Source organism: Acinonyx jubatus, chromosome E1, assembly GCF_027475565.1.
Source record: "Acinonyx jubatus isolate Ajub_Pintada_27869175 chromosome E1, VMU_Ajub_asm_v1.0, whole genome shotgun sequence".
Classification (NCBI taxonomy): Eukaryota; Metazoa; Chordata; class Mammalia; order Carnivora; family Felidae; genus Acinonyx; species Acinonyx jubatus.
In genome coordinates this window covers 7,749,923-7,771,614 of record NC_069397.1, presented here as the reverse complement: position 1 = coordinate 7,771,614, position 21,692 = coordinate 7,749,923, and the positions used below count along the sequence as shown (strand labels likewise).

At 45.8% G+C, this 21,692-nt stretch overlaps 1 protein-coding gene across 1 annotated transcript in view; it reads right to left on the bottom strand.

The window, feature by feature from the left end:
* LOC106983011 (protoheme IX farnesyltransferase, mitochondrial) overlaps positions 1-21,692 on the bottom strand; it is a 136,365-nt gene that overhangs the window by 32,716 nt on the left and 81,957 nt on the right. Inside the window, exon 5 of the mRNA XM_027047284.2 lies at positions 9,596-9,666. Within this exon, the coding sequence (XP_026903085.1) occupies positions 9,596-9,666 (71 nt within the window). The remainder of the gene's footprint in view (positions 1-9,595; positions 9,667-21,692) is intronic.

Genomic DNA, 21,692 nt, shown 5'->3' with positions numbered 1-21,692 from the left:
CTGTACTCCATTCCCTTTCCTTCACCCCCGATTTCTAGTAGCCATTGATCTGATTTCTGTCCCCAGAGTTTTGGCTTTCTAAAATATCACCTACACGGGATGGCACAGTATGTAACCTTTTGGGTCTGTCTACTCTCACTTACAATGCTTCTGAAATGTGCCCATGTCATTTTATGTGTATATACTCACCAGCTGAAGGACATTTAGGTTGTTTTCAGTAATAATGAATTAAACTTATAAGTATTCACGTACAGATCTTTGTATGGACATACGTTTCCAGAGACACATGGGACTGGGGTTATAGATATGGTAAATCTTGTGTGACTTCATAGGAATCTGCCAAACTGTTTTCACAAAAGTAACGGCATCACTTTGTATTCAGGCCACTCCATATCCTTGCCAGCACTTGGTATTATTGCTTTAGAAATGTTAACTGTTCTGCAGCCACTCTGGAAAACAGGGTGGAGGTTCCTCAAAAAACGAAAACTAGATCTACCCTATGACCCAGCAATAGCACTGCTACAAATTTACCCAAGGGATACAGGAGTACTGATGCATAGGGGCACTTGTACCCCAATGTTTATAGCAGCACTCTCAACAATAGCCAAATTATGGAAAGAGGCTAAATGTCCATCAACTGACGAATGGATAAAGAAATTGTGGTTTATATACACAATGGAATACTATGTGGCAATGAGAAAGAATGAAATATGGCCCTTTGTAGCAACGTGGATGGAACTGGAGAGTGTGATGCTAAGTGAAATAAGTCCTACAGAGAAAGACAGATACCATATATTTTCACTCTTATGTGGATCCTGAGAAACTTAACAGAAGACCATGGGGGAGGGGAAGGGGGAAAAAAAAGTTAGAGAGGGAGGGAGCCAAACCATAAGAGACTCTCAAAAACTGAGAATAAACTGAGGGTTGATGGGGGGTGGGGGAGAGGGGAAAAGTGGGTGATGGGCATTGAGAGGGCACCTGTTGGGATGAGCGCTGGGTGTTGTATGGAAACCAATTTGACGATAAATTTCATATTAAAAAAAAATAAATGTTAACTGTTTTAATAGGTGTGCAGTGATGTCCCACTGTGGCTTTAATTTGCATTTCCCCCAGTGAACTGGTGATAATGAAAACCGTTTTGTGTTTATTTGATATGCAGACTTTTAGTGGAATGTCTGTTTAAAAACGTTTTCTCCATTTTTTGGTTGAGCTATTTTCTTGTCACCGGGCTTTAGGGATTTTGTACGTACTCTGGCCACAAGTCCTTCGTGAGTTCCATGCCTTGCAAATATTTTCTCCCACTCTTTGGCCCGTCTGGTCGTTTTCAGAAGTGTTTGTGGGAGAGCAGCGATTTTTATTTCGGTGAAGTCTAACTTACCTATGACTTCATTTATGGTTCGTGCTTTTTGTACTTTTTTGTTTTGTTGCTTTTGTGTGTTTTCTCTAAGAACTCTTTGCCTCGTTTCCTGCAATTGCATTCTGCATCCTGACCTTGTATCTTGTGTCCTTGCTATATCCACTTACTGGTTCTAGTAGCTTTTTTGTAGGTTTGTTCGAGTTTTCGGGCAAACTATCACACGGTCTGTGAATGAAGAATTCATTTCTTCTTTCCCAATACACAGGCCTGTTATTTCTTTTTCTTGTCCTGAGCTGCTTAAGAGCTCCCCAAACGACACGGACCACAGTCCAATCCCTACAGCACAGCCCGTGTCACAATGGTGGGGCAGGCACGTTTTCTCGGCCTCCTTCCTGGCTCTGCTTCCTTACTTTGCTCCTTCAAATCCTTCCCTCTGAGTCTGGCCAAGTCATTTATTTTTATCCTTAAACACATATTTTGCACTCCTCTGCCTGTCCCGATGGCTTCCTCATCCCCTTGACACCGTGCGCCATGTACCCGTCTCAGAGTCTTCACTTCTGTCCTTCTTCGCCTTGGGAGGTCATTGCCGCTTCTCTAACATCTGTCCCTCTGTCCGTCCACACATCCCTCATGAAGCATCAGCGGTCTGCCGGATGTGATGGCTGGAGCGCATGCTCCGTGACATCAGGGATGGCTGTCTGCTTCGTTCCCTGCCGGGTCGTGGCATTAAAAATAGTGCCGAGCACACGTTAGGCACTGAGGAAACTGCTCACTATAAACGATCTTGGGGACTGGAGATAAACAGAGGGCAGATTCCATCTTTGTCCCAGAAGAACACACAACATAATGGAGCAAGGGGCCCAAGGAAAGGGTTTGCAGAAGGCTGTGTGGGGCTAGGACAGGGGCATAAACGAAGAAGAGGGCGAGCCCCAGGACAAACACCTAACCCCACCCGCCCCACTGGACTACGGGCGTAGTAGCTGCCCCTTCCAGAGGAAGGAGTGCTTGGCACAAAACCTGCCCAGGCAATGAGCGGACTAGGGGAGCACACCCAGTGGGACAAGAGGGAGCATGGTGCTTCGGTGAAAACACCAGTGGGCCCATCCAGTCTCAACACCAAGGGATAAATGAGAAAAGGTGAGCAGAGGGGCCCCCGGGTGGCTCAGTTGGTTAAGCGTCCGACTCTTGGTTTCGGCTCAGGTCACGATCTCAGTTGTGAGTTTGAGCCTGGCGTCGGGCTCCGTGCTGACAATGTGGAGTATGGTTGGGATTCTCTCTCTCTCTCTCTCTCTCTCTCTCTCTCTCTCTCTGCCCCTCCCCCGTTTGTTCTCTCTCTCTCTCTCTCTGAAAATAAACATTAGGAGAGGGAGCAGGAGGAGGAAGAAGAGAAGGAGACGAAGGAGAAGAAGAAGAAAGATGAGCACAGAGGAGGAGGCTGGAAGGACCAGGAAGGATCAGATCCTCAAAGGCCTTACATGTAAGACATAGTAAAGAACAGAAAACAAGTATTTCTTCTTAAATATATTTAGAAGACTCTCCCCAAAGGTTTGAAGCCAGAGACCAATGTGATCATGTAAGGAAAGCCTGGGGAAGACAGACGGAAAGAGGGCTGGCAAACGGGCAGGGAGAGCAGCTGAGGCATGGTTCTAAGAACCCAGGCAAGCTGGGGGTGCTCTGACACCAGAGTGGGGGGTCAGAGGGCACATTCCAGGGTGACTTAGGGGGCTGGACAGACACGGTCTATTCCACAACCGGATGAGGGGGACCAGACAGGGAGTCTAGAGTGACTTACAGGCACCTGACTTCAGAACCTTGGTTAACAAAAAGCCGTGTGGGAGGGGGGGAGCTGTGCGCTGGGATATATACTTAAGGAATCGGAGATACCCATAGAGGACCCCAAAAGAGATTTTCAAAGGCCTTGGCTCAGAAGAGCGGTCTGGGCTGGAGGTACAGACAGGGCAGAGGGCAGTGTCTGTAGATCGCAGACGGGATGAGGAGGCCAGTGGCCACCAACAAAGGAGTGGTCGGAGGGGGAAGGAACAGAAAGAACTTGGAAAAGGACAGGCTGGCTTAGCTCCTCCTCCTCCTCCGGTTCTCACCTCGGGCCTCTGCTAAGTCACCCCGGACGTCCTTGTGCCTCTCTTAAGTCACCCTGGATGTCCTCGCGCCCCCCTTAAGTCACCCTGGAGCTCTGCAGTCTGGATCAGGTCTCTTCTTTGTGCTCCCGCATCACCCAGCAATGTCCCTCCCGCGGTGTTCCCCGCTGCACCTTGGGGTCCCACGCGGTACCCGGCTGGCAGGTGCACTCAGCGTTACATGTGTAGACCATACCCCTGGTAGCACTCAGTGTCCTTACACGTGTGAGCTGCTGTCCCCTCAACGTGACCCTAAGGGAACGGAGAGCATGTCACCCACCTGTTAGTAACCCTGGCAACCAGCACAGTCCTCTACAGGGACAACATTCCCCATCAACGTGTCCTGAGGGCAGCAGGAGGAAGGAAGGATTCCATGACATGCCACAGGGTGGTCCTACCAACATGACCCTGATAATGGAAACACGTAACATCCACTCTCTGCTGTCTTACTTTCCAAGTGTTTTGCTTCTTTCTCCCTATCCCTAGAAACTAATGTAAAAAATTTTTTAAGTTTATTTTGAGAGAGAGAGAAAGAGAGCAGGCGAGCAGTGGGGGGAGGGGCAGAGAGAGACAGAGAGAGAGAGACAGAGAATCCCAAGCAGGCTCTGTGCAGCCAGTACAGAGCCTGATGCAGGGCTCCATCCCCCAAACTGTGAGATCACGACCTGAGCTGAATTCAACGGTCAGATATGTAACTGACTGAGCCGCCCAGGCGCCCCTCTGAATTTCTTTTTTGTCATTGCCTGTAAGTACTGAAATATTTGTATTGTAAAGCAAAATCTGAAAACAGGTGGAAGTCCTACAAGTAACTACTCGTTTTTCTAGAGTTTTAAACCTTCTCCCCAACAATGCACATGTATTTGCATGATTCTGTTGACCTCATTGTTACCCGCACCACAACGGCGTGAGATGAACAAGGCTGGAATTAGGATCCCTCCCTGAGGGGAAGGGGCAGTGGGGCAAGGTTAATTCTGTGACTTGCCCAAGCTTAGAGTCCACCAGGTGACATTTTTCATTCGATTCTGTTACCAGACAAAGACTATCAGAAGACTGAGGTGTTTTCTATTACGGAGATTTTTTAAAATTTGCTAATGAACTTTCTCCAGCCGCCAACTTAAAACCTGGATCACACTGAATCTGACTTTCCGATAAGAAGGTAAGCTTCTCTGACGTTCACCTTCACCAAGTGACTTTGGGCTCACAGGTTCGACTCCGTAAGTGAGCAGACTCCTTTCAGTGTGCATTCCTGACGTGTGGCATGGATTCTACACCGTGCTCTCTGCCGGAGAATCAAAGGGGAGCTCTAAGCCCAACTCCCTCCTGACAACAGTCATTCAGAACCATGACTACACCATTGTCGCCAGAAACATCCAAACGAGTCAGTTGGCCTTATGCATCTTCTCCAATTAATGAGCAAACGTCGACATCGAGGGTCATTTTTTTTTAAGTTCATTAATTTTGAGAGACGGAAACAGCACAAGTGGGGGAGGGGGACGGAGGGGGGAGAGAGAGAGAGGAGGATTGAGAGAATCCCAAGCAGGCTTTGCACTGTCAGCACGGAGCCCGACGTGGGGCTCGAACCCACGAAAATGAGATCATGACTTGAGCCGAAACCAAGAGTCGGACACCTAACCAACTGAGCCACCCAGGCGCCCCGACATCGAGCGTCATTTTTAAAAAGCTAGTTAAAGAGGCCTGTATTATGGTGTGGACCTACAGTCTGATTTAGATATGACATACTTTCCATTTATGTGCTCTTTGTTTTCTTCTCTAGGCAAAAAAAGCAATTGGAATTTGTAGGAAATGGACTTAAAAAGGAGGAAATTCTGTAAACTTTACAGTCATCACCACCAGCCCTTTCTAGAAATTACGTGGTGTGGCTATCATCCAGCCTGGACAGTATTAAGAGTGAGAGCAGAACACCATCAATAATTCTGGTGTAAAGCAGGAGTGTCCTGGGCAAACCGGGACCAAGAGCCGCCTGACCGTTCGCCCCCTCTTTCCTATCGTATCGTGTGGCGGGAGCACATCCCCCGCGTCGCCTGATGCACACATGAGACTGGCATCTTCTCTCCTCTCTTTCACTGGCTCAGCTTAATCCCTGGAGCAAGCTGGCGCACTAGAGAAGGTCCTTGGGCCAATACGTCTGCCCACGAGCTTCTTCCTCACCACCTGCTTCAAGAAGATTCACTCTACGCAGTTCTCGGCAGGAGCTGTTCTTGGGTATTTTTGCTCTGGCTTGCGGCCGAGAGATGCCTTAGAAATCTATATAGGTTTCCTCCATGGAAGTCATGTAGGATATTCTTCTAATACCGTCACCAAGTGTCCTTTCTTATTTTTTTAAGAACGGAGAGGCAGAAGTTTGGTCTCCCTAGGGTGGTGTTTCCTTCTCACGGACAGAGAGATTTTAGAGACGGTTATATGTAGCGGTTAGGAACTCAGGGCAGGGAAGCAAATGGGCCAGGCCAAATTTTGGTTCTGCCACTTTTCATAACACTTGGATCTTCAGTCTTCTCACCTGCATATTCAACAGTGTCCTATCTCATGGTGCTGTAGGGAGAATTAAATATTAATATTGCACACAATGCTTACCATTACGATGGGACTGTGATTTCAGCAGGAAATGCAGAATGAAATCTACAGGTCAACCTCAGTAACTACGGTGACCTCGAGAAGCTTTCCTTGTTCTCGCCATTTTATCACAGATTCTATGTTCCGTAACCCTGACTTTCTTTACGCATTTCTCTGTTTTATTAAGTTACAGTCTCATGATACCTCTAATCCTCTCTGGAATACAGAATAAACAACCAAAAACGCACGATCTTCGGGGCACGTGGGTGGTTCAGTCGGTTGGGTGTCCGACTCTTGATTTCGGCGCAGGTCACCATCTCGCAGTTCGTGGGTTCAAGACCCACATCGGGCTCTGTGCCTGATGTGCAGAGCCTGCTTGGGATTTTGTCTCCCTCCCTCTCTGCCTCTCCCCTGCTCTTTCTCTCAAAATAAATAAACACTAAAAAAAAAAAAAAAAAAAAAAAGGCCCCATCATCTCTGTCAGTTCTATAAGGCATTCAGTGCCCACCTACCCAGACACATTTTTCTGGAAGAGAAAACCAAAAGTTCAGAGAATGGCCACCATGCAAGTGCATAAATGTACAGATGGGTCCACACAGTATTTCCCAGGTTCTCAAAAAAAAAAAAAAAAAAAAAAAAAAAAGAATAACTAATCCAGGCATATGTTTCTTTCCTTAATTGTATTCCTTTAACTTCTTAGAATACCCTTTTATTCACTTCAGTAAAAATTTTCAAACTAAATTGCAATCACTTTAAAAAATTAATGCCACACACACACACACGCACGCACACATACCCCCCATAAATGCTCATGGTATGTCTTCAGGATGGAGAGAAGCCAAGCGAGGCACAAAGGAGGAAACAGCCGTCATTGGCAAAGATGTCCAAGGATTTCCTTCCCAGACTGACCATGCTTACTGCTGCCCGTCAGTAATGACGGGAACTTACACTTCACATGACAAACTGCAGTGTCTACGACGTCGGACAGATTCAACAAGGCAGATCAGTCCAATCAAATGGAGCAGTAAATTCCAAATCAAGAATTTCAAAATAAACTGGCTGGGCTTTATGCCTAAATGCCCAATAGCTATTGTGAATGTCAGAACCACCAAAGCTGGAATCAATGCTAACGGACAGACGTAAGACTTTCTACTATACCCCCGCAGCCAGCCACTTACAAAATATGTGTCATAGATAACAATTTACTAAATTATAATAAAAACTACCTGGCAGGATACCAAGTCTGCAGTTTCAAAACCGTGACTCTCAGTGCAGGATTTCTGCCGCAGGCTCGGAACAGCTCCTACAATTGTACCGATTTAATAAAATACACGCTAGCTCATAACAGAAGTTTGACTCTCTTTTTCCAGCCCCGTAAGTTGCCCTCTCGGAGGCTACTTTAGGCAGCAATTAAGGTTTATTGTCATAAAGGAGACCCGGGGTCATCTTGCAAAACAAAAGGTGAAGTTACAAGTTTAGCAAGACTAATAACTAGATGACAGCTTGTCTCCTTTAATTATTATTATTTTTTTTAACGTTTATTTATTTTTGAGACAGAGAGAGACAGAACATGAATGGGGGAGGGTCAGAGAGAGGGAGACACATAATCTGAAAGAGGCTCCAGGCTCTGAGCTGTCAGCACAGAGCCCGACGCGGGGCTCGAACTCACGGACTGCGAGATCATGACCTGAGCCGAAGTTGGCCACTTAACCGACTGAGCCACCCAGGCGCCCCCAGCCTGTCTCCTTTAAAGGATGGGCATTGCCAAGGCCAACGAACAAGCCCCCCACTCTGGATGCACTTAAAGGCCTGGCTTTCCTGGGTGCAGACAATGAACACACTGGGCAAAGTAAGAGGAGATACCAGAAGAATGGCGGGCCTCTATCTGATCGCCATTAGATGCCTAATGGCTGCTTACTGGGCTTGTCCCGCATCTGCCTTGGTTCTAGAGGGTACGATTTCACTGAGGAAAGGAGCAAGAACTTACGTGTGACCTGACCAGCAGCACAAGCAGCTTCTAGTTTTTGAAATGGGTTACAAAACTTGCATTTGCTCTTGTGAAACAACTTCACTCAGGGGCACCTGAGCGGCTCAATCGGTTAAGCATCCAACTCAATTTCAGCTCAGGTCATGATCTCATGGTTTGTGAGTTTGAGCCCTGAATCAGGCTCTGAGCTGCCCTGAATCAGGCTCTGAGCTGACAGTGTGAAGCCTGCTTGGGATTCTCTCTCTCTCTCTCTCTCTCTCTCTCTCTCTCTCTCTCTCACTGCCCCTCCCCCACTTGTGCTCTCGAGTGCTCCTTCTCCTCCCCCTAAAATAAATTTTAAAAACTTTACAAGCCTATAAAACAACTCCAAATTAAAGTACTTCTGGGGCGCCTCGGTGCTAAGTCAGTTAAGCGTCCGACTTCGGCTAAGGTCATGATCTCACGGTCTGTGAGTTCGAGCCCCGCGTCAGGCTCCGTGCTGACAGCTCAGACCTGGAGCCTGCTTCGGATTCTGTGTCTCCCTCTCCCTCTGCCCTACCCTGCTCATGCTCTGTCTCTCTCAAAAATAAACATTAAAAAAATAACAATAAACGTACTTCTGACACTTTTTAAATAAAAACACAGCAGATGGCTTGATTTATATTTCAAGAAAAGAAATCAATTATCAATAGATATGAGATTTCTGTTCTTACAGGTTTTCATGGCTCTTTGCAATATAATGGTATTTTAAACTCATTTAAGAACTGAATGGCTACAAACAGCTAATATTAAAAATCATTTTTACATAGACTTCTGACTGTACCTGCTTTGTTTCCTTTATTGTCTTACTGAGAATGTGTGATTGGTTTGATCCACAAGTGTTACCCAATACATTTTAAGCTCCATGAGGGCACTGCCTGGAAATGTGAAGGCAGGATTCACTGATTTAGAATAGTCGTTATCAACCATTTGCCTCTTTTTATTCTTCTTGGCTGATGATATCCACTGGATTTAAAAAAAATTTTTTTTTTCAATGCCAGTTTCAAGGACTCCAGGAAGTTAAAACGTTTAATTATTAACCATTAGTGATATTAAAATATTTATATGCCTTTTAGTTCCACTTAATTGAATTTGGTAGAAAGAGTAATGGAGGCAGCCCTTTGCTTGGCAGATGACAGCATTATCAGTTTGTCTGCAAAAGTAAGACTTCGGATAGATCTTTCTTCGGATACCTTATGTGGATTTATCTGAAATCACTTGTGCTAATGGAATGTTTTTATCCTTAGCCAGGACAAGTGAAACAAGTCCACGTTTCGAAGTGGGATCTCATAAAGACATCCACACGGCATGAGTTTCCCCAACAATGGGACTGCAAATCTTAGCTCGGCTTTAGGTGCCCTGTGGTTACACTTTGAGTAGAGGTACTGCATGTCCACACCAGTAGGTCCCTTTGGGGGTGTGTTATTTGCCCACCACAACTCAAGGCACAAGACTGGGAAACGATTCGGGATAAACCAGCAAATGGATGTTCTAGACAGTGAAAGAGTCTTGGATTCGTGAGTTTACCTGATCTGTCCACGAACCAGAGGTCTGTTCTTTGTCCTATTCATGTTTGAATCAAATGGCACCTCAAAAAACTGCAAAAAGATTGAAAAGACAGAAGGCATTAAACATAATGTGAAACAAGTCTTCTCTTCTGCTTCTGTTCTATAATTTTGTCCACAGCAAATTTCATTTTAATTTTTACTAGCATGAACCCATACTCTTGGTACTCGATGGAGGAAAACTCTCTGGAAGAGACATGCTATAAAATTGTATGAATTCATTGTCCAGGTCATGCATGGGTTCCACACTCATCCACTCTGAAAACCACTTACTGAATATACAGCTGCTTCTTCCAGAGCCACTGTGGCAGGTATAAAACATTAGTGCTCTAAATGACTTCAGCACCTCGCACACACATCCCAAAGCCTGCGAGTCGACCAAGAATAAATGAACCCTGGGACATGGGCGACTGAAGCGATTAAGACCCCAGATGAAGCCGTATACAACCGACGAGGCTACCCTGTGACCAGGGTGACAACCCCTCTCTGCCTGGCCTAGTTCCCCTCTGTGCCTGTGGGTCCCAGCATCACTCGCAGCAACCCTTTCACTTTCAAAGCATCCCAGTTTGGACGATACGTTGCTATCGTCACCCTAACAAAGATGTACTAGACCTGCGGCCAAGAAATTCATACTATAGTGTAGGGGACAGCAAGCTCTAGCTTATGGGCCACCTCCAGCCGGCACCTGCTTCTGAATGGCTCACAAGATATGAACGTGTTTGTTTGTTTGTTTGTTTGTTTTTAATTTTTTTAACGATTAGAAAAATAAATCCAAAGAAGGAGAATACTTCGTGACATGTGTAAATTACATGACAGTCAGATTTTAGTGTCCATAAATGAAGCTGTCCCATAACTCAGCCATACTCGTTTGTCTACACCTTGCTCTGGCTGCTTTCACACCACAGCGGCCAGGTCGGGTAGCTGCAACGGAGATGGGATGGCCCAGAAAACCTAAAATATTTACTCTCTGGCCCTTTACTGAATACGGTGTGCCAACCTTTACTCTAATGGAAACACTGGCATACAGATGATTGTAATAACGTGTAGAGTACAATGAAAGAGAGATGGTCTATGATGGGCTCGGAATCAGCTGGGGAGGCAGGGAAAATAGCCTTCCGACCACTCTCCGACAGACTTAAGACTCAGCAGGAGTCCGGTGCTTTAAGGAGATTGGAGGGAAGAAAAGAGCAGTCTAGACACAGGAGGAAGCAGACAGAAAGAAAGGCACCAGAGGCAGAAGTTTCATGATACACTCAAGTTGCCAGAAGAATTCAGGATGGCATAGAGGTTAAGGGTCCGGGCTTTGCAGTTACAGATGAGGGTTACATTTCCGCTTTGCCAATTACGAGCGCCTAAGTAACACTGTCTATAAGCCCGTTTCCTCATCTGCAAAATGAGGGTAATAATATATAACTTGCAAGGTTAATGTGAGGATTAATAAGATACTGACATACAGTATAATGCTTGGAAGGTGCTTAATAATGGGTAGTTTATTTAATGTTTATTTTTGAGAGAGAGAGAAAGAGAGAGTGTGCGCGCGTGAGTGGGGGGGGGGGGGGCCAGAGAGAGAGGGAGGCACAGAATCCGAAGCAGGCTCCAGGCTCCGAGTTGTTGGCACAGAGCCCGACCCGGGGCTCGAACCCATGAACTGTGAGATCATGACCTGAGCTGAAGTTGGACACTTAAGTGAGCCACCCAGGCGCCCCAACTCTCCTGTCTTTAAGTAGAACCACAAAGTGTGCAATCCTGCCCTTGTCCTGAGTTCTGATTTTGTAATGTCACTTGATGGTTGGTGTTTTTCCTTTGGATATTTTAACATCATCACAAATGCAATGTGTTCCAAACTGAACTCAGCACATTTCCATGCAAATCAAGTACTTCTCCAGAGTTCTTTTTTTTTAATCAAATACATAACTTTTTCTCCTATAACTCATATCAAAATCTTTAGATCAGCTTTGATTTCTTCTATTCATTGACCAACCATATTCATCGCCAAGTCCTGGTAATTTAGACTTTATAATATCTCTCAAACCTGCCCTTCCCAGTTTACTGTACTATTAACACTTGTACGGAATCATAATAAAACTACTTGCTCAAAAAGATTGAATGATTTCATGTTCGCCTCACTGCTCATTCTCCGGTGGCCTTGGAAAGTCCAAACTCTTTTTTTTAAGTTTATTTATTTATTTTGAGAGAGACAGAGACAGCACAAGTCACGGCAGGGCAGAGATAGACGGAGAGAGAGAATCCCGAGCAGGTTCTGTGTTGCCAGAGCAGAGCCTGATGTGGGGCTTGAACCCATAAGACCGCGAGACCATGACCTAAGCCAAAACCAAGAGTCGGACACTCAAATGACTGAGCCAACCAGGTGCCCCTGAAAGTCCAAATTCTTTGTATGTTACATGGGTTGAAGGCCATCCCTCATCTCACCCCACCACTATTTGCAACCTTTTATCACTTGCTTTACTTCTGTCCCTGTGCCACACTTGTCACTGTCTTGTGAACATAGCCAAGGGCCCCGGGGAGTGGGAGACTTGGGCAGCTTTTAACTCTGAGGCTGGAGGAAACAGATGTCATGAAGACATCACCACAATCAGGATACTGTACATATCCATCATTCCCACGTTTTGTCATGCCTCACTGTAATCCCCTCCCCCCACCCATAGCTCTTCCTCAGGCGGCCAGTGAACCATACCTTGAGTCCCTATAGATCACTTCAATTTTCCAGACTTTTATGTAAATGGAATTTACAATACGCACTTTCTGTCTGGACTTTTTTTCATGAGGCAAAATTATTTTGAGATTCATCATATGGCTCAGTGTATCAATAGCTCATTCTTTTTTTACTGCTGAGCAATATTCCATTATATGTGTTGGTAATACCACTATTATAATAGATCTATTCACTTGTTGATGGATATTTGGGTTGTTTCCAGTCTGGGACTATTATAAAAAAGCAGCTATGGACATTTGTGTTCAAGTCTTTGTGGGGGCATATGCTTTTATTTCTCACAAGTAAAGAGTGTGCAACATACATTAGGTATATATTTAAACTACGTAAGAAACTGTCGAACTGTTTTGCAAAGTGGATTGCCGTTTAACATTCCTCCTATTGGTGTATAAGAGTTCCACTTCTAGACCCTTCAAGAACTCCATTTTGGGTCATCTCCTGTGCCAAAGACAAGGGGAACACAGCTTGGCTAGCACACAAAGGTAGTTATAGACATCAGCAGTGGTCCTGTGACCAGGTGCAGATACAAAGAATGTAATAGTTCTGAGTACTTTTCTCTTATTTGGATATAAACATTTTATTCCTCTCTCCCCTTCTCCTAGTGGCAAAGGTATGCTGATGGTATTTAATCTCGTGTCTCAGAACTGAGGCTGGACAAACATCAAGGGGGGTGGGAGGGCTGTGACCCAGCCTGAAGACGGATGAACATCACCCAAAGATGCAAAAAGGGACCAGTGAATCTTGGGTTAGTGAATTTGGGGTTGTAAGAGGGACACTTTCATCATGTCGGGCTACGGCCTTCTCTGGGAGCTAGGTTTGACCCAACGGCGTGTCCCGGTGCTCAGCTGACAAGGCGTTGTGTTCGCGTGTTGCTCCAGTCCACTTAGCCCGGAGCCACAATACCCCACGCTCCCCTCCCTGTCCAGCTGTAGGGGCGGGACGGCCGCAGAGCTCGTATGCCATCTGGAAGGTGGAATCGAAACAGCGGCCACGCTCACACTTGGAAAACTGCTCTAAGCTCAGGCACTACCAAGGCTCACCCCCAACCGGTGGGGCTCTGCCTGCTGCCCCGGCCGCCTGCAGGGACACCGGGCCCGCGCTTCGGCATCCTGCCGGATCTCTGGGCCACAGCCAATTCCTGAGCCCGCCCACTTCTCAGAATCCTGGCTCAAGTCTGTGTGCCGTTTCGTAGTCAAGTAAGTGCACGTGCTCTTGGGCAGGTTACCTGTGTGGTCAAGGTTGCCGGCGGAGAGGCGGCAAGAAACAGACACGAGTTCCGAGTTCCCGTTTGTTCCAGTGAGTTTCACCTCAACCTTGCAGACTGCAAGTTGCTCCTGCTCTGCCCTCCCCGGCCCTCCCTGCCCTTCCCTCCTCTCTTCTCCGATGGTCCTGCTCAGCTCGGCCCAACACCAGGTACAGGCACCACCAGAGCCTTCCAGACGGCTTCACTCCCAGCATCGCCTTTGGCTTATTTCCCCACAATACATCCCTTAAATCACTCACAGTGGCTCTGACGTTCTGCCCAACCCCCAATTAGGGCTTCTTCTCTATTACTGTCAACACTGCCACTATTTAAAAGTATTTAAAATGTTTATTTCTTTCGAGAGAGAGTACAAGCCAGGGAGGGGCACAGAGAGAGGCACAGAATCCGAAGCAGGCTCCAGGCTCCAAGCTGTCAGCACACAGCCCGACGTGGGGCTTGAATCCACGAACCACAAGATCATGACCTAGCTGAAGTTGGACGTTCAACCGACTGAGCCATCCAGGCACCCCTAAGTTAGAAGTATTTAACTTCTCAATACGCCCATCTTATCTGAAGTCCTGAATGACAGGCTTCCTGAGATACGCGAATTTATAATTCTTAAGGAGAACCATGCAAATAGGCGCAAATAATTTTTAAAGGAACCAGCAGTGCAAATGAATATGTACATTTATAGACAGTATTACGTTCATTTTATGATGATTTGTAAGTGTTAAAAAATTCTTTGCCCCTGAGAGTCTATAGTCTTTCCTGAAGTAGTTCAAGTTACATGTAATTAAAATGTTCTGAATCTGTTTAAATTCCCTCCCTTCCCCAACAAACACTTTCTATTGGTATTTGAAATAACCTTTTCTTCATAACTTACTAATTTCATTTCACAGGAGTAATGAGGATTCCCATTACAAATCATGCTGTTTAAACGCTGGCTAAGGTGTTATCTCACATAACACAGAAGCTCTTATATAAACAAGTATTTTGGCAGTTCGCAGGGCGTGGTTCAGGAACTGAATGAATTATTTCACCTGGATAAGGAAAGGATACTAGCTTGTCTCCGTTTTGGGCACGTCAGCCATCCAAAGATGGGAACCAAGGTCTAGAACGTGCAATCTGACTGCCGGATGCCTGAACTTGGCGGGACCGTCTGACTCCCACGAATGCTTACACTAACTGGGACAGGCCACATCTGGGTAGAAATACCATGCTAACCACACTAACCAAGACCGATGGTTCGTTTCAGTGAGCACTGGACCATCTTTCCTAGAACCAAGGGGCCACAGCTCATTACCCTATTTTACTCTGTTTTCTATGCATTTTCTATAATGCCTCTCAGTTTAGATATTTAAAGCATATTTCCAAAACATAAAGTATGGGGTAGTTAGATGACAAATGTAAATACTTTAGAACCCAGAGCTGGCTTATTAACCTACTCACATTTTGTTCCTGTGCTTTATAATAAGTTTTTTTTTCATGATGTTATTAGCATTTCAGTTGGCTCCAACTACTTCAGCAGTGAAGTAAAACTCCTGCAATGTGTATTAAAAACAAAATAGAGGGGTGCCTGGGTGGCTCGGTCGGTTAAGCGTCCGACTTCAGCTCAGGTCATGATCTCGCGGTCCGTGAGTTCCAGCCCCATGTCGGGCTCTGGGCTGATGGCTCAGAGCCTGGAGCCTGCTTCCGATTCTGTGTCTCCCTCTCTCTCTCTGCCCCTCCCCCCTTCACGCTCTGTCTCTCTCTCTCTCTCTCTCTGTCTCAAAAATTAATAAACATTAAAAAAAAATTAAAAAAAAAAACAAAACAAAATAGAAGGGCACCTGGGTAGTTCAGTCGGTTAAGCATCTGACTTCGGCTCAGGTCATGATCTCATAGTGCACGAGTTCGAGCCCCGCATCGGGCTCTCTGTTGTCGGCACAGAGCCCTCTTTGGTTCCTCTGTCCTCTCTCTGCCCTACCCCACTCTCAAAAATAAATAAACATTAAAAAAATACCCCCCCCCCTTAATCACTATGAAAGAGCCTGGTGACATTTCTACATTAAAAAAAAATACAAATGCAGAATTACCAACCCTTAGAATATACTGTTCTGCCCCCTCTCCCATATTCTGACTACTCTGAATGATGGCAGAAGTAATACACCGTAGTGAGCACAATCTCGACAGCTGCTCAGGCCACACTGATTCTCTCAGGGGTCAGGCTTGCACCTGACCTGCCTTTGGAAGGCTCTGTTCCCTGGGTCCCAAATGGCTGTATATGCCAGTATGCATACCTGGACACAGTGACTGGTTTCCTGAGCAGGTATCTGATTCGAACTGGGCGACAGAGTCCTTCCTTGGATTTTACGAACGAAAGCCCAGGAAAATAGGTCCTCCCTCCTCTTCAGTTGTTTGTGGCCAAGGAGTAGGATAAAAGGAAGTGGAGAAGAGACCCAACAGGGATGCCTGGGGTCAAGTTACCTCTGGGGCTCCACCTCTGGCCCTTGACAGTTAAATCAACCCTTTAATGGGACTCCATCTCTGGCTTCCAATGTCCTAATACGTGAGGACTGCAAAATACTTCAAACGTAGAGCAACGTATTGCACAGAAGGGAATAATACTTTGCTTTTTCTTGGGGCAAACAACTTGCTTTTAATCCATCTACGTTCCTTTTCAGAAACATTTTTCAGTCTCTTTCCTCATAAAAACCCACCAGTCTTCTGGCATTCTTTTCAGTTTCAACTTTTTAACTTTTTATCCAGGTTCCCGGCCTCATCATCTTCCCCTTGGTCACATACCCCCCCTCCAGCGAGCCTATATCATCTGTTATGTCAGTCGGGCTCCTGGGGCCACAGATGACAGAAAGACAGCTCAAAGTAGCTCAAAGAGAAATGGGGCTTTATCTCTTACAACAGGGTGGTAGCTGCTTTTGGGAATCACTAGCTTCAGTGTCAAAAGTGCTATCATGTTTCTGGCTCTTTCCAGCTCTTGACTCTGCTCGGAGTATTTCTGCTTGCAGGCTCTTGCCATCAAACAGCTAAAATGACACTACCAGCCTCAGACTCTCACGCTCCTGGCAACCTTAGCAGAAAGTTTGTTTCCCGACAGATCTCTAAGAATCGAGTCCAGAACCAGCATTGCGACTAGGGGATGAGGTGACCATCCTTTGAGCAGGGAAGAGGTGCTCGTGGACAGACACGATGATGCAGTATCTCCCTCAAGCCACAAGCGTTATTTTCTCTACATAGGAAAGAAAAATTCTATCACCAGAAGTAGGTAGGAAGATGTTAGGCAGACAGAGGCAGTGAAATAATTTACAACTCACTTAGAAAACCAACACCCCCAAATCACTTCCTTCCACACGTCATACTTTATAAAGTAACCTGCCTACAGCAGTGAAGGTATTCCTCAGTTGAAGTTTCTGAAAGGCATGAATCAATATGAACAGAATAATTTGTATTAATCTTTGTCTTGTAATCCGTTTGGGAATCAGTTTAATGGCTCTAGTGGATAGTGTAGCAAATGGATGCTCTTTTCTCCTCATAGCGACTTGTGGACGATACAACACACTATTACACCAACGGACAAATATTTATCAGATGCCTATTATGACGTATGTGCTTTTCTATCATATCATGCTTTCCTACTAGTAATAAGTATTACTCCAGAGAGATGATGCCCAGATGTAAACTATGCCTATTCGTCCTAATGGATAACATGTACCTGCGAAACTCCTGAATTTTATGTGTGAAAATGACGACAGCTACCAAGAGTGGATAGAAGCAGAACCTGTTCCTAAGTGATGAACGTCCCTATTCTTACTCTGATTAATTGTACGCCATGCAAAAATGAGATGTGTTCTGGAGATGTGTGTAAGTTGGGCTCAGAAAATATTGACTTTGATAACAAGGCGTAACTTTCCTTCCCCTGTGCTGAATCACCAGAGCAACATTCTTCTCGAGGCTCAACGGGAAAACAAACATGAGAACCTTGTCCGTGTTTGTTTTTCCATCCATCTCCTCAAAGCTGTCAACAACTGTTTGTCATTCCAGGGCGGCTCACAGCTTCCCAGGTCCACGATAATGCCTCCATCAATCTCGGGCCAAGTTAAAAGGGATGCTAAAATAAATAAATAAATAAAAGCACAGGGAGAGGCCCCTTATCCGGCAGGATTCCATATGCCATGACTTGCGGCTTACAAATCAGTTAAGAGACCCGGTCAGCCATTACTTTTTGGTTGTTACCAATGTTCTACTTGCCATACCCAGAGTAAACAAGTTAATGAGCAAGACTCCTTGTTCCCATTGATTTTTCCCCACGAGGCATCTGAACCCATGAGTGCATACGTGCCCCGGCATTCGTCAGAAGTGGCTTTTCAGCTCAGGTGGTGAGGGGGGCACCATTCTCCTCTAAACATGTTATTCAAGCCATCTACCGCTTCGTAGGTTGTACTTTAAGGCTTCGCTCTTCCGGGAAAATAACAGAAAGGTATAAAAGGTCACTCAGCACTTATGAGACACCCAAAGTACCACATCCTGTAAGTAACAGAACTCAGAAAGTCTCATCAACTCTGACCAGCTTCCGAAAACCATACTATAGGGGCGCCTGGGTGGCTCAGTCGGTTGGGCGTCCGACTTCAGCTCAGGTCACGATCTCATGGTCCGTGAGTTGGAGCCCCGCGTCGGGCTCTGGGCTGATGGCTTGGAGCCTGGAGCCTGCTTCCGATTCTGTGTCTCCCTCTCTCTCTGCCCCTCCCCCGTTCATGCTCTGTCTCTCTGTGTCTCAAAAATAAATAAACGTTAAAAAAAAAAAAAAAAAAGAAAACCATACTATAGGTCACCCCTCTTCCCGTCCAGAGAGATCTGGGTTTGTAACACTGCTCTCCGAAAAAAGGTGGGAGGAATATACAACAAAATATTTACAAATATTTGTCTCTGTGTGGAAAGATTTGGGGTTATTTATTATCCTTTACCCTTTTGTATTTTACAATCGTCCATAAAGACCATGCATATGCCACTTTGGAAAAAAAAAAAGGTATTAAAAACATTCTACCTAAGTGATATAAATACAATATTTGGACAGACCCTCTTTAGGTGAACTAATAAAGAATTACTGAATTGATCTAGGATAAAACCCACATTTATGAGGCCCTAGAGGATTAGAAGTCTTTATCCCCCAGAATCACAGAAAGACAAAGCGTTGACCCTGAGTATTTCTCAAGTACACCCATGACCGCCCCGTGGGCCCAGTGCCTCTCCCTCAATTCCAGCCCCCATTTCTTGTCCCATAGGTTGTAACACCCTCCTAACCACCTCCTGGTGCCAGTATAGATCCCGGGTACCAATTTTTCACTTGGTGGCAGGAGAGATCTTTCCAGACGCAAGGCGGCCTATGGGGCTGCCCCCGCCCCCGGCTTTGCGTTCTGGCTTGGCCCTGGGGGCCACCTGTCCACCTGCCGCAGGAGCGCAGGCCACCAGCTCTTCGCCAGGACCCGGGCTGCCTCCGCCACTGTCCCGGGACTTGCTGCTTGGCCCCGCAGTTGGCTTTTCTCTGCGGGGGTGCGGCGGGGGTGGGAGAGGTGCGGGGGTGGGAGAGGCGGGGTGGCGGTTGCACTGCGGTGGAAAGCCCGCCCTCCCCACTGCAAGTTTACTGCTCCCAGTCTCATGCGGCTCCTCTGCGCCCTGGACTGCCCTCACAACCTCTCCACCAACTTGGCCTGCGCCCCACGTCCGGCAGCTCTCTTCCCTTCCACCCCCTCCCTTCCATGCGTGACATCTAACAGGGCACTGTCGTTTCCTGCTGCCATGACTCGGACATGTGCGGCCTCCTCTCCCACCCAGGGCTGGTCCCTCCACCCAGGCTGGCGATCCCAGTTCCCTCCTGCCTTCCAGGAAAGCTACGGCGTCACCTATCCCGTTTCTCACAGCACACTCAGCCTGGCGGCTTTTAGCTGGATGACCCCCATCTGTACCTAAACATGGTTCATTTTTCCCCAGCCCCAACCGTCCCCCAAGCCCCACATATACCTCGATGTCATTACCTGACTTCAGCACAAGGCTAGCATCTGGAAGAGAGAGACAACAGCCTCTTTTCCTAGTAAGCATGAAGTTTGGGGCCCACATCTTGGCCAGAGTGGGGTCCAGGGTGAGGTTAAGAGCCTTCCAAAACCTCCAAATAAACTCAAAGGAATTTCAGCTCTGACAGCTGCCAACGACTATAATTCCATCTCTGCAAAATAACCCCCCGTTTTTAAAATCGTTTATTCTGAAGGCCAGTTTTGAAGAACAACAAATAAAAGCACTAAAGCCCACTGAAGGCTATTAATGTGAACAGATATTCTGACGACAGAATAAAAAAAGAAAATAGCTTTTAAACCAGGGCTTACGAGATTAGAAAATCTTTGCTCACCTAGTGCTACATAGTTCATCGTAATCTAACAGGGACGCAGGACTATCCTATCAATACATTCTTCTGGATCCCTCCACGGCTGTAAAACAAACTAGGCACACTTACTGACAACGTTAACAGTGATAAAATAATATGACAAGAGTCTGACCTCTGAAACAGCTCCCTAACATACCACAAAGAGTTTACATGCCGCTCTTTAAAAAAAAAAAAAAAAAAAAAAATTAGGACGTGAACGTTTTTAAAAGGCAAGAAGTAAGTAAAATCATCTTTTCCGAGTACTCCGCAGCAGAAGAATGGTAGGATCTACTCAAAAGAGGAAAGGTTATACCACATGTTGAGCAATAAAGCTGGCAAATTTACAGCGGCTCAAATGCGGCTGTAACATACATCTGGTCACAACAGGGCCGGGGCTAGAGAAATCATTAAGCAATCTGAGAACTCCCAAACAAAGACACTGTAAAATTCTGAACTATAAAGCAAAGGAAACACACTTAATCCCTCGGGGGTTGCAGTATGTATTTCAACTGGGTTATCCTTTCCCCCGTAAGGACAGAGATACACCAGAAGGTGGAGTGACACAATATCTCCACTGTACGCATGTGGGCACAAAGCCAGCTTGCCCCAGTGCTCCTGGCACCTGTTGGTTTAATCATCCATCGCGTTGCTCTACACGGCTGAGAGAAACTGGAAGGGGGGGACGGGGAGCAAAAAGGAGGCGGCGGGGGGTGGGTGGGAAAAAAATACACGAGCCATTCATTTCGCCTATCGGAGAATATATACATATACCTTTGAAAAAATCGTTAACGCGTTCTTTCTGTAAATTTTCGGTAACATGTTGAGAGCTTAACACATTTCTTCGAAGATTACAGTTTGTTTTTGAACTTGGGGATACTCTGCGACTGAAGAGGGAAATGATTTGGTGTGCTGGGAGACACCAACTTTCTTAGCAAATATGTTCTTAGCAAAGGGACCTGAAACCTCTCTTTAATGACCCTGTTCCTTCCATCGCGGGGATCCCGTGTTGGGGGAACACTTATAACGTATTCCAACTTTAGTAGAATTTCTCAGCTGCCCGTCTCCACCACCATCCTCAAATAGTCCCTTACTGATTCATTAAAATTGTTTCAAATTAACTTGTTAAAAATCTTCACGTTTAAAAGCACGTGTATTACAAAATGTGCTTCTGGATGAATTTCAGTAAAAAAAAAAAAAACAAACTGGAAAAATGGAATGGCAAGTTAAAACAATGACAATTCCACCAAATAATGATAATAATAAATAATAATTATATAATAATAATAATAATAATAATAATACTTGCACCAAAGGATAAAAATAGCACATAAAAAAACACTGCGACATTTTCAGAGGGCTTAAGAAGGTGTTATAGTCATGAAGTGAAAAATACTTCTGACAGATTTTACAACAGTTTCTGTTCCTATATTCCTACTGCTTTCCCTTCAACCTGATTAATGGAAGGGCCTTGATTCTGCATCTGACGCGCTCAGAATGTATATCTAAATACGGAGTCAGACCGTCCACATGACAGAGGAGGGCCTAGTGTCTGTCTCCTGAAAGCCAAGAAAGGGTAGAAAATTCCTCTACTAGGGCAAGACATCTGTCTTGCACAGTGCACAGGGTGTTGGGTAATTTCCCAGAACCCTCAAAAGCTGAAGTGTGTGGCTTCTTTC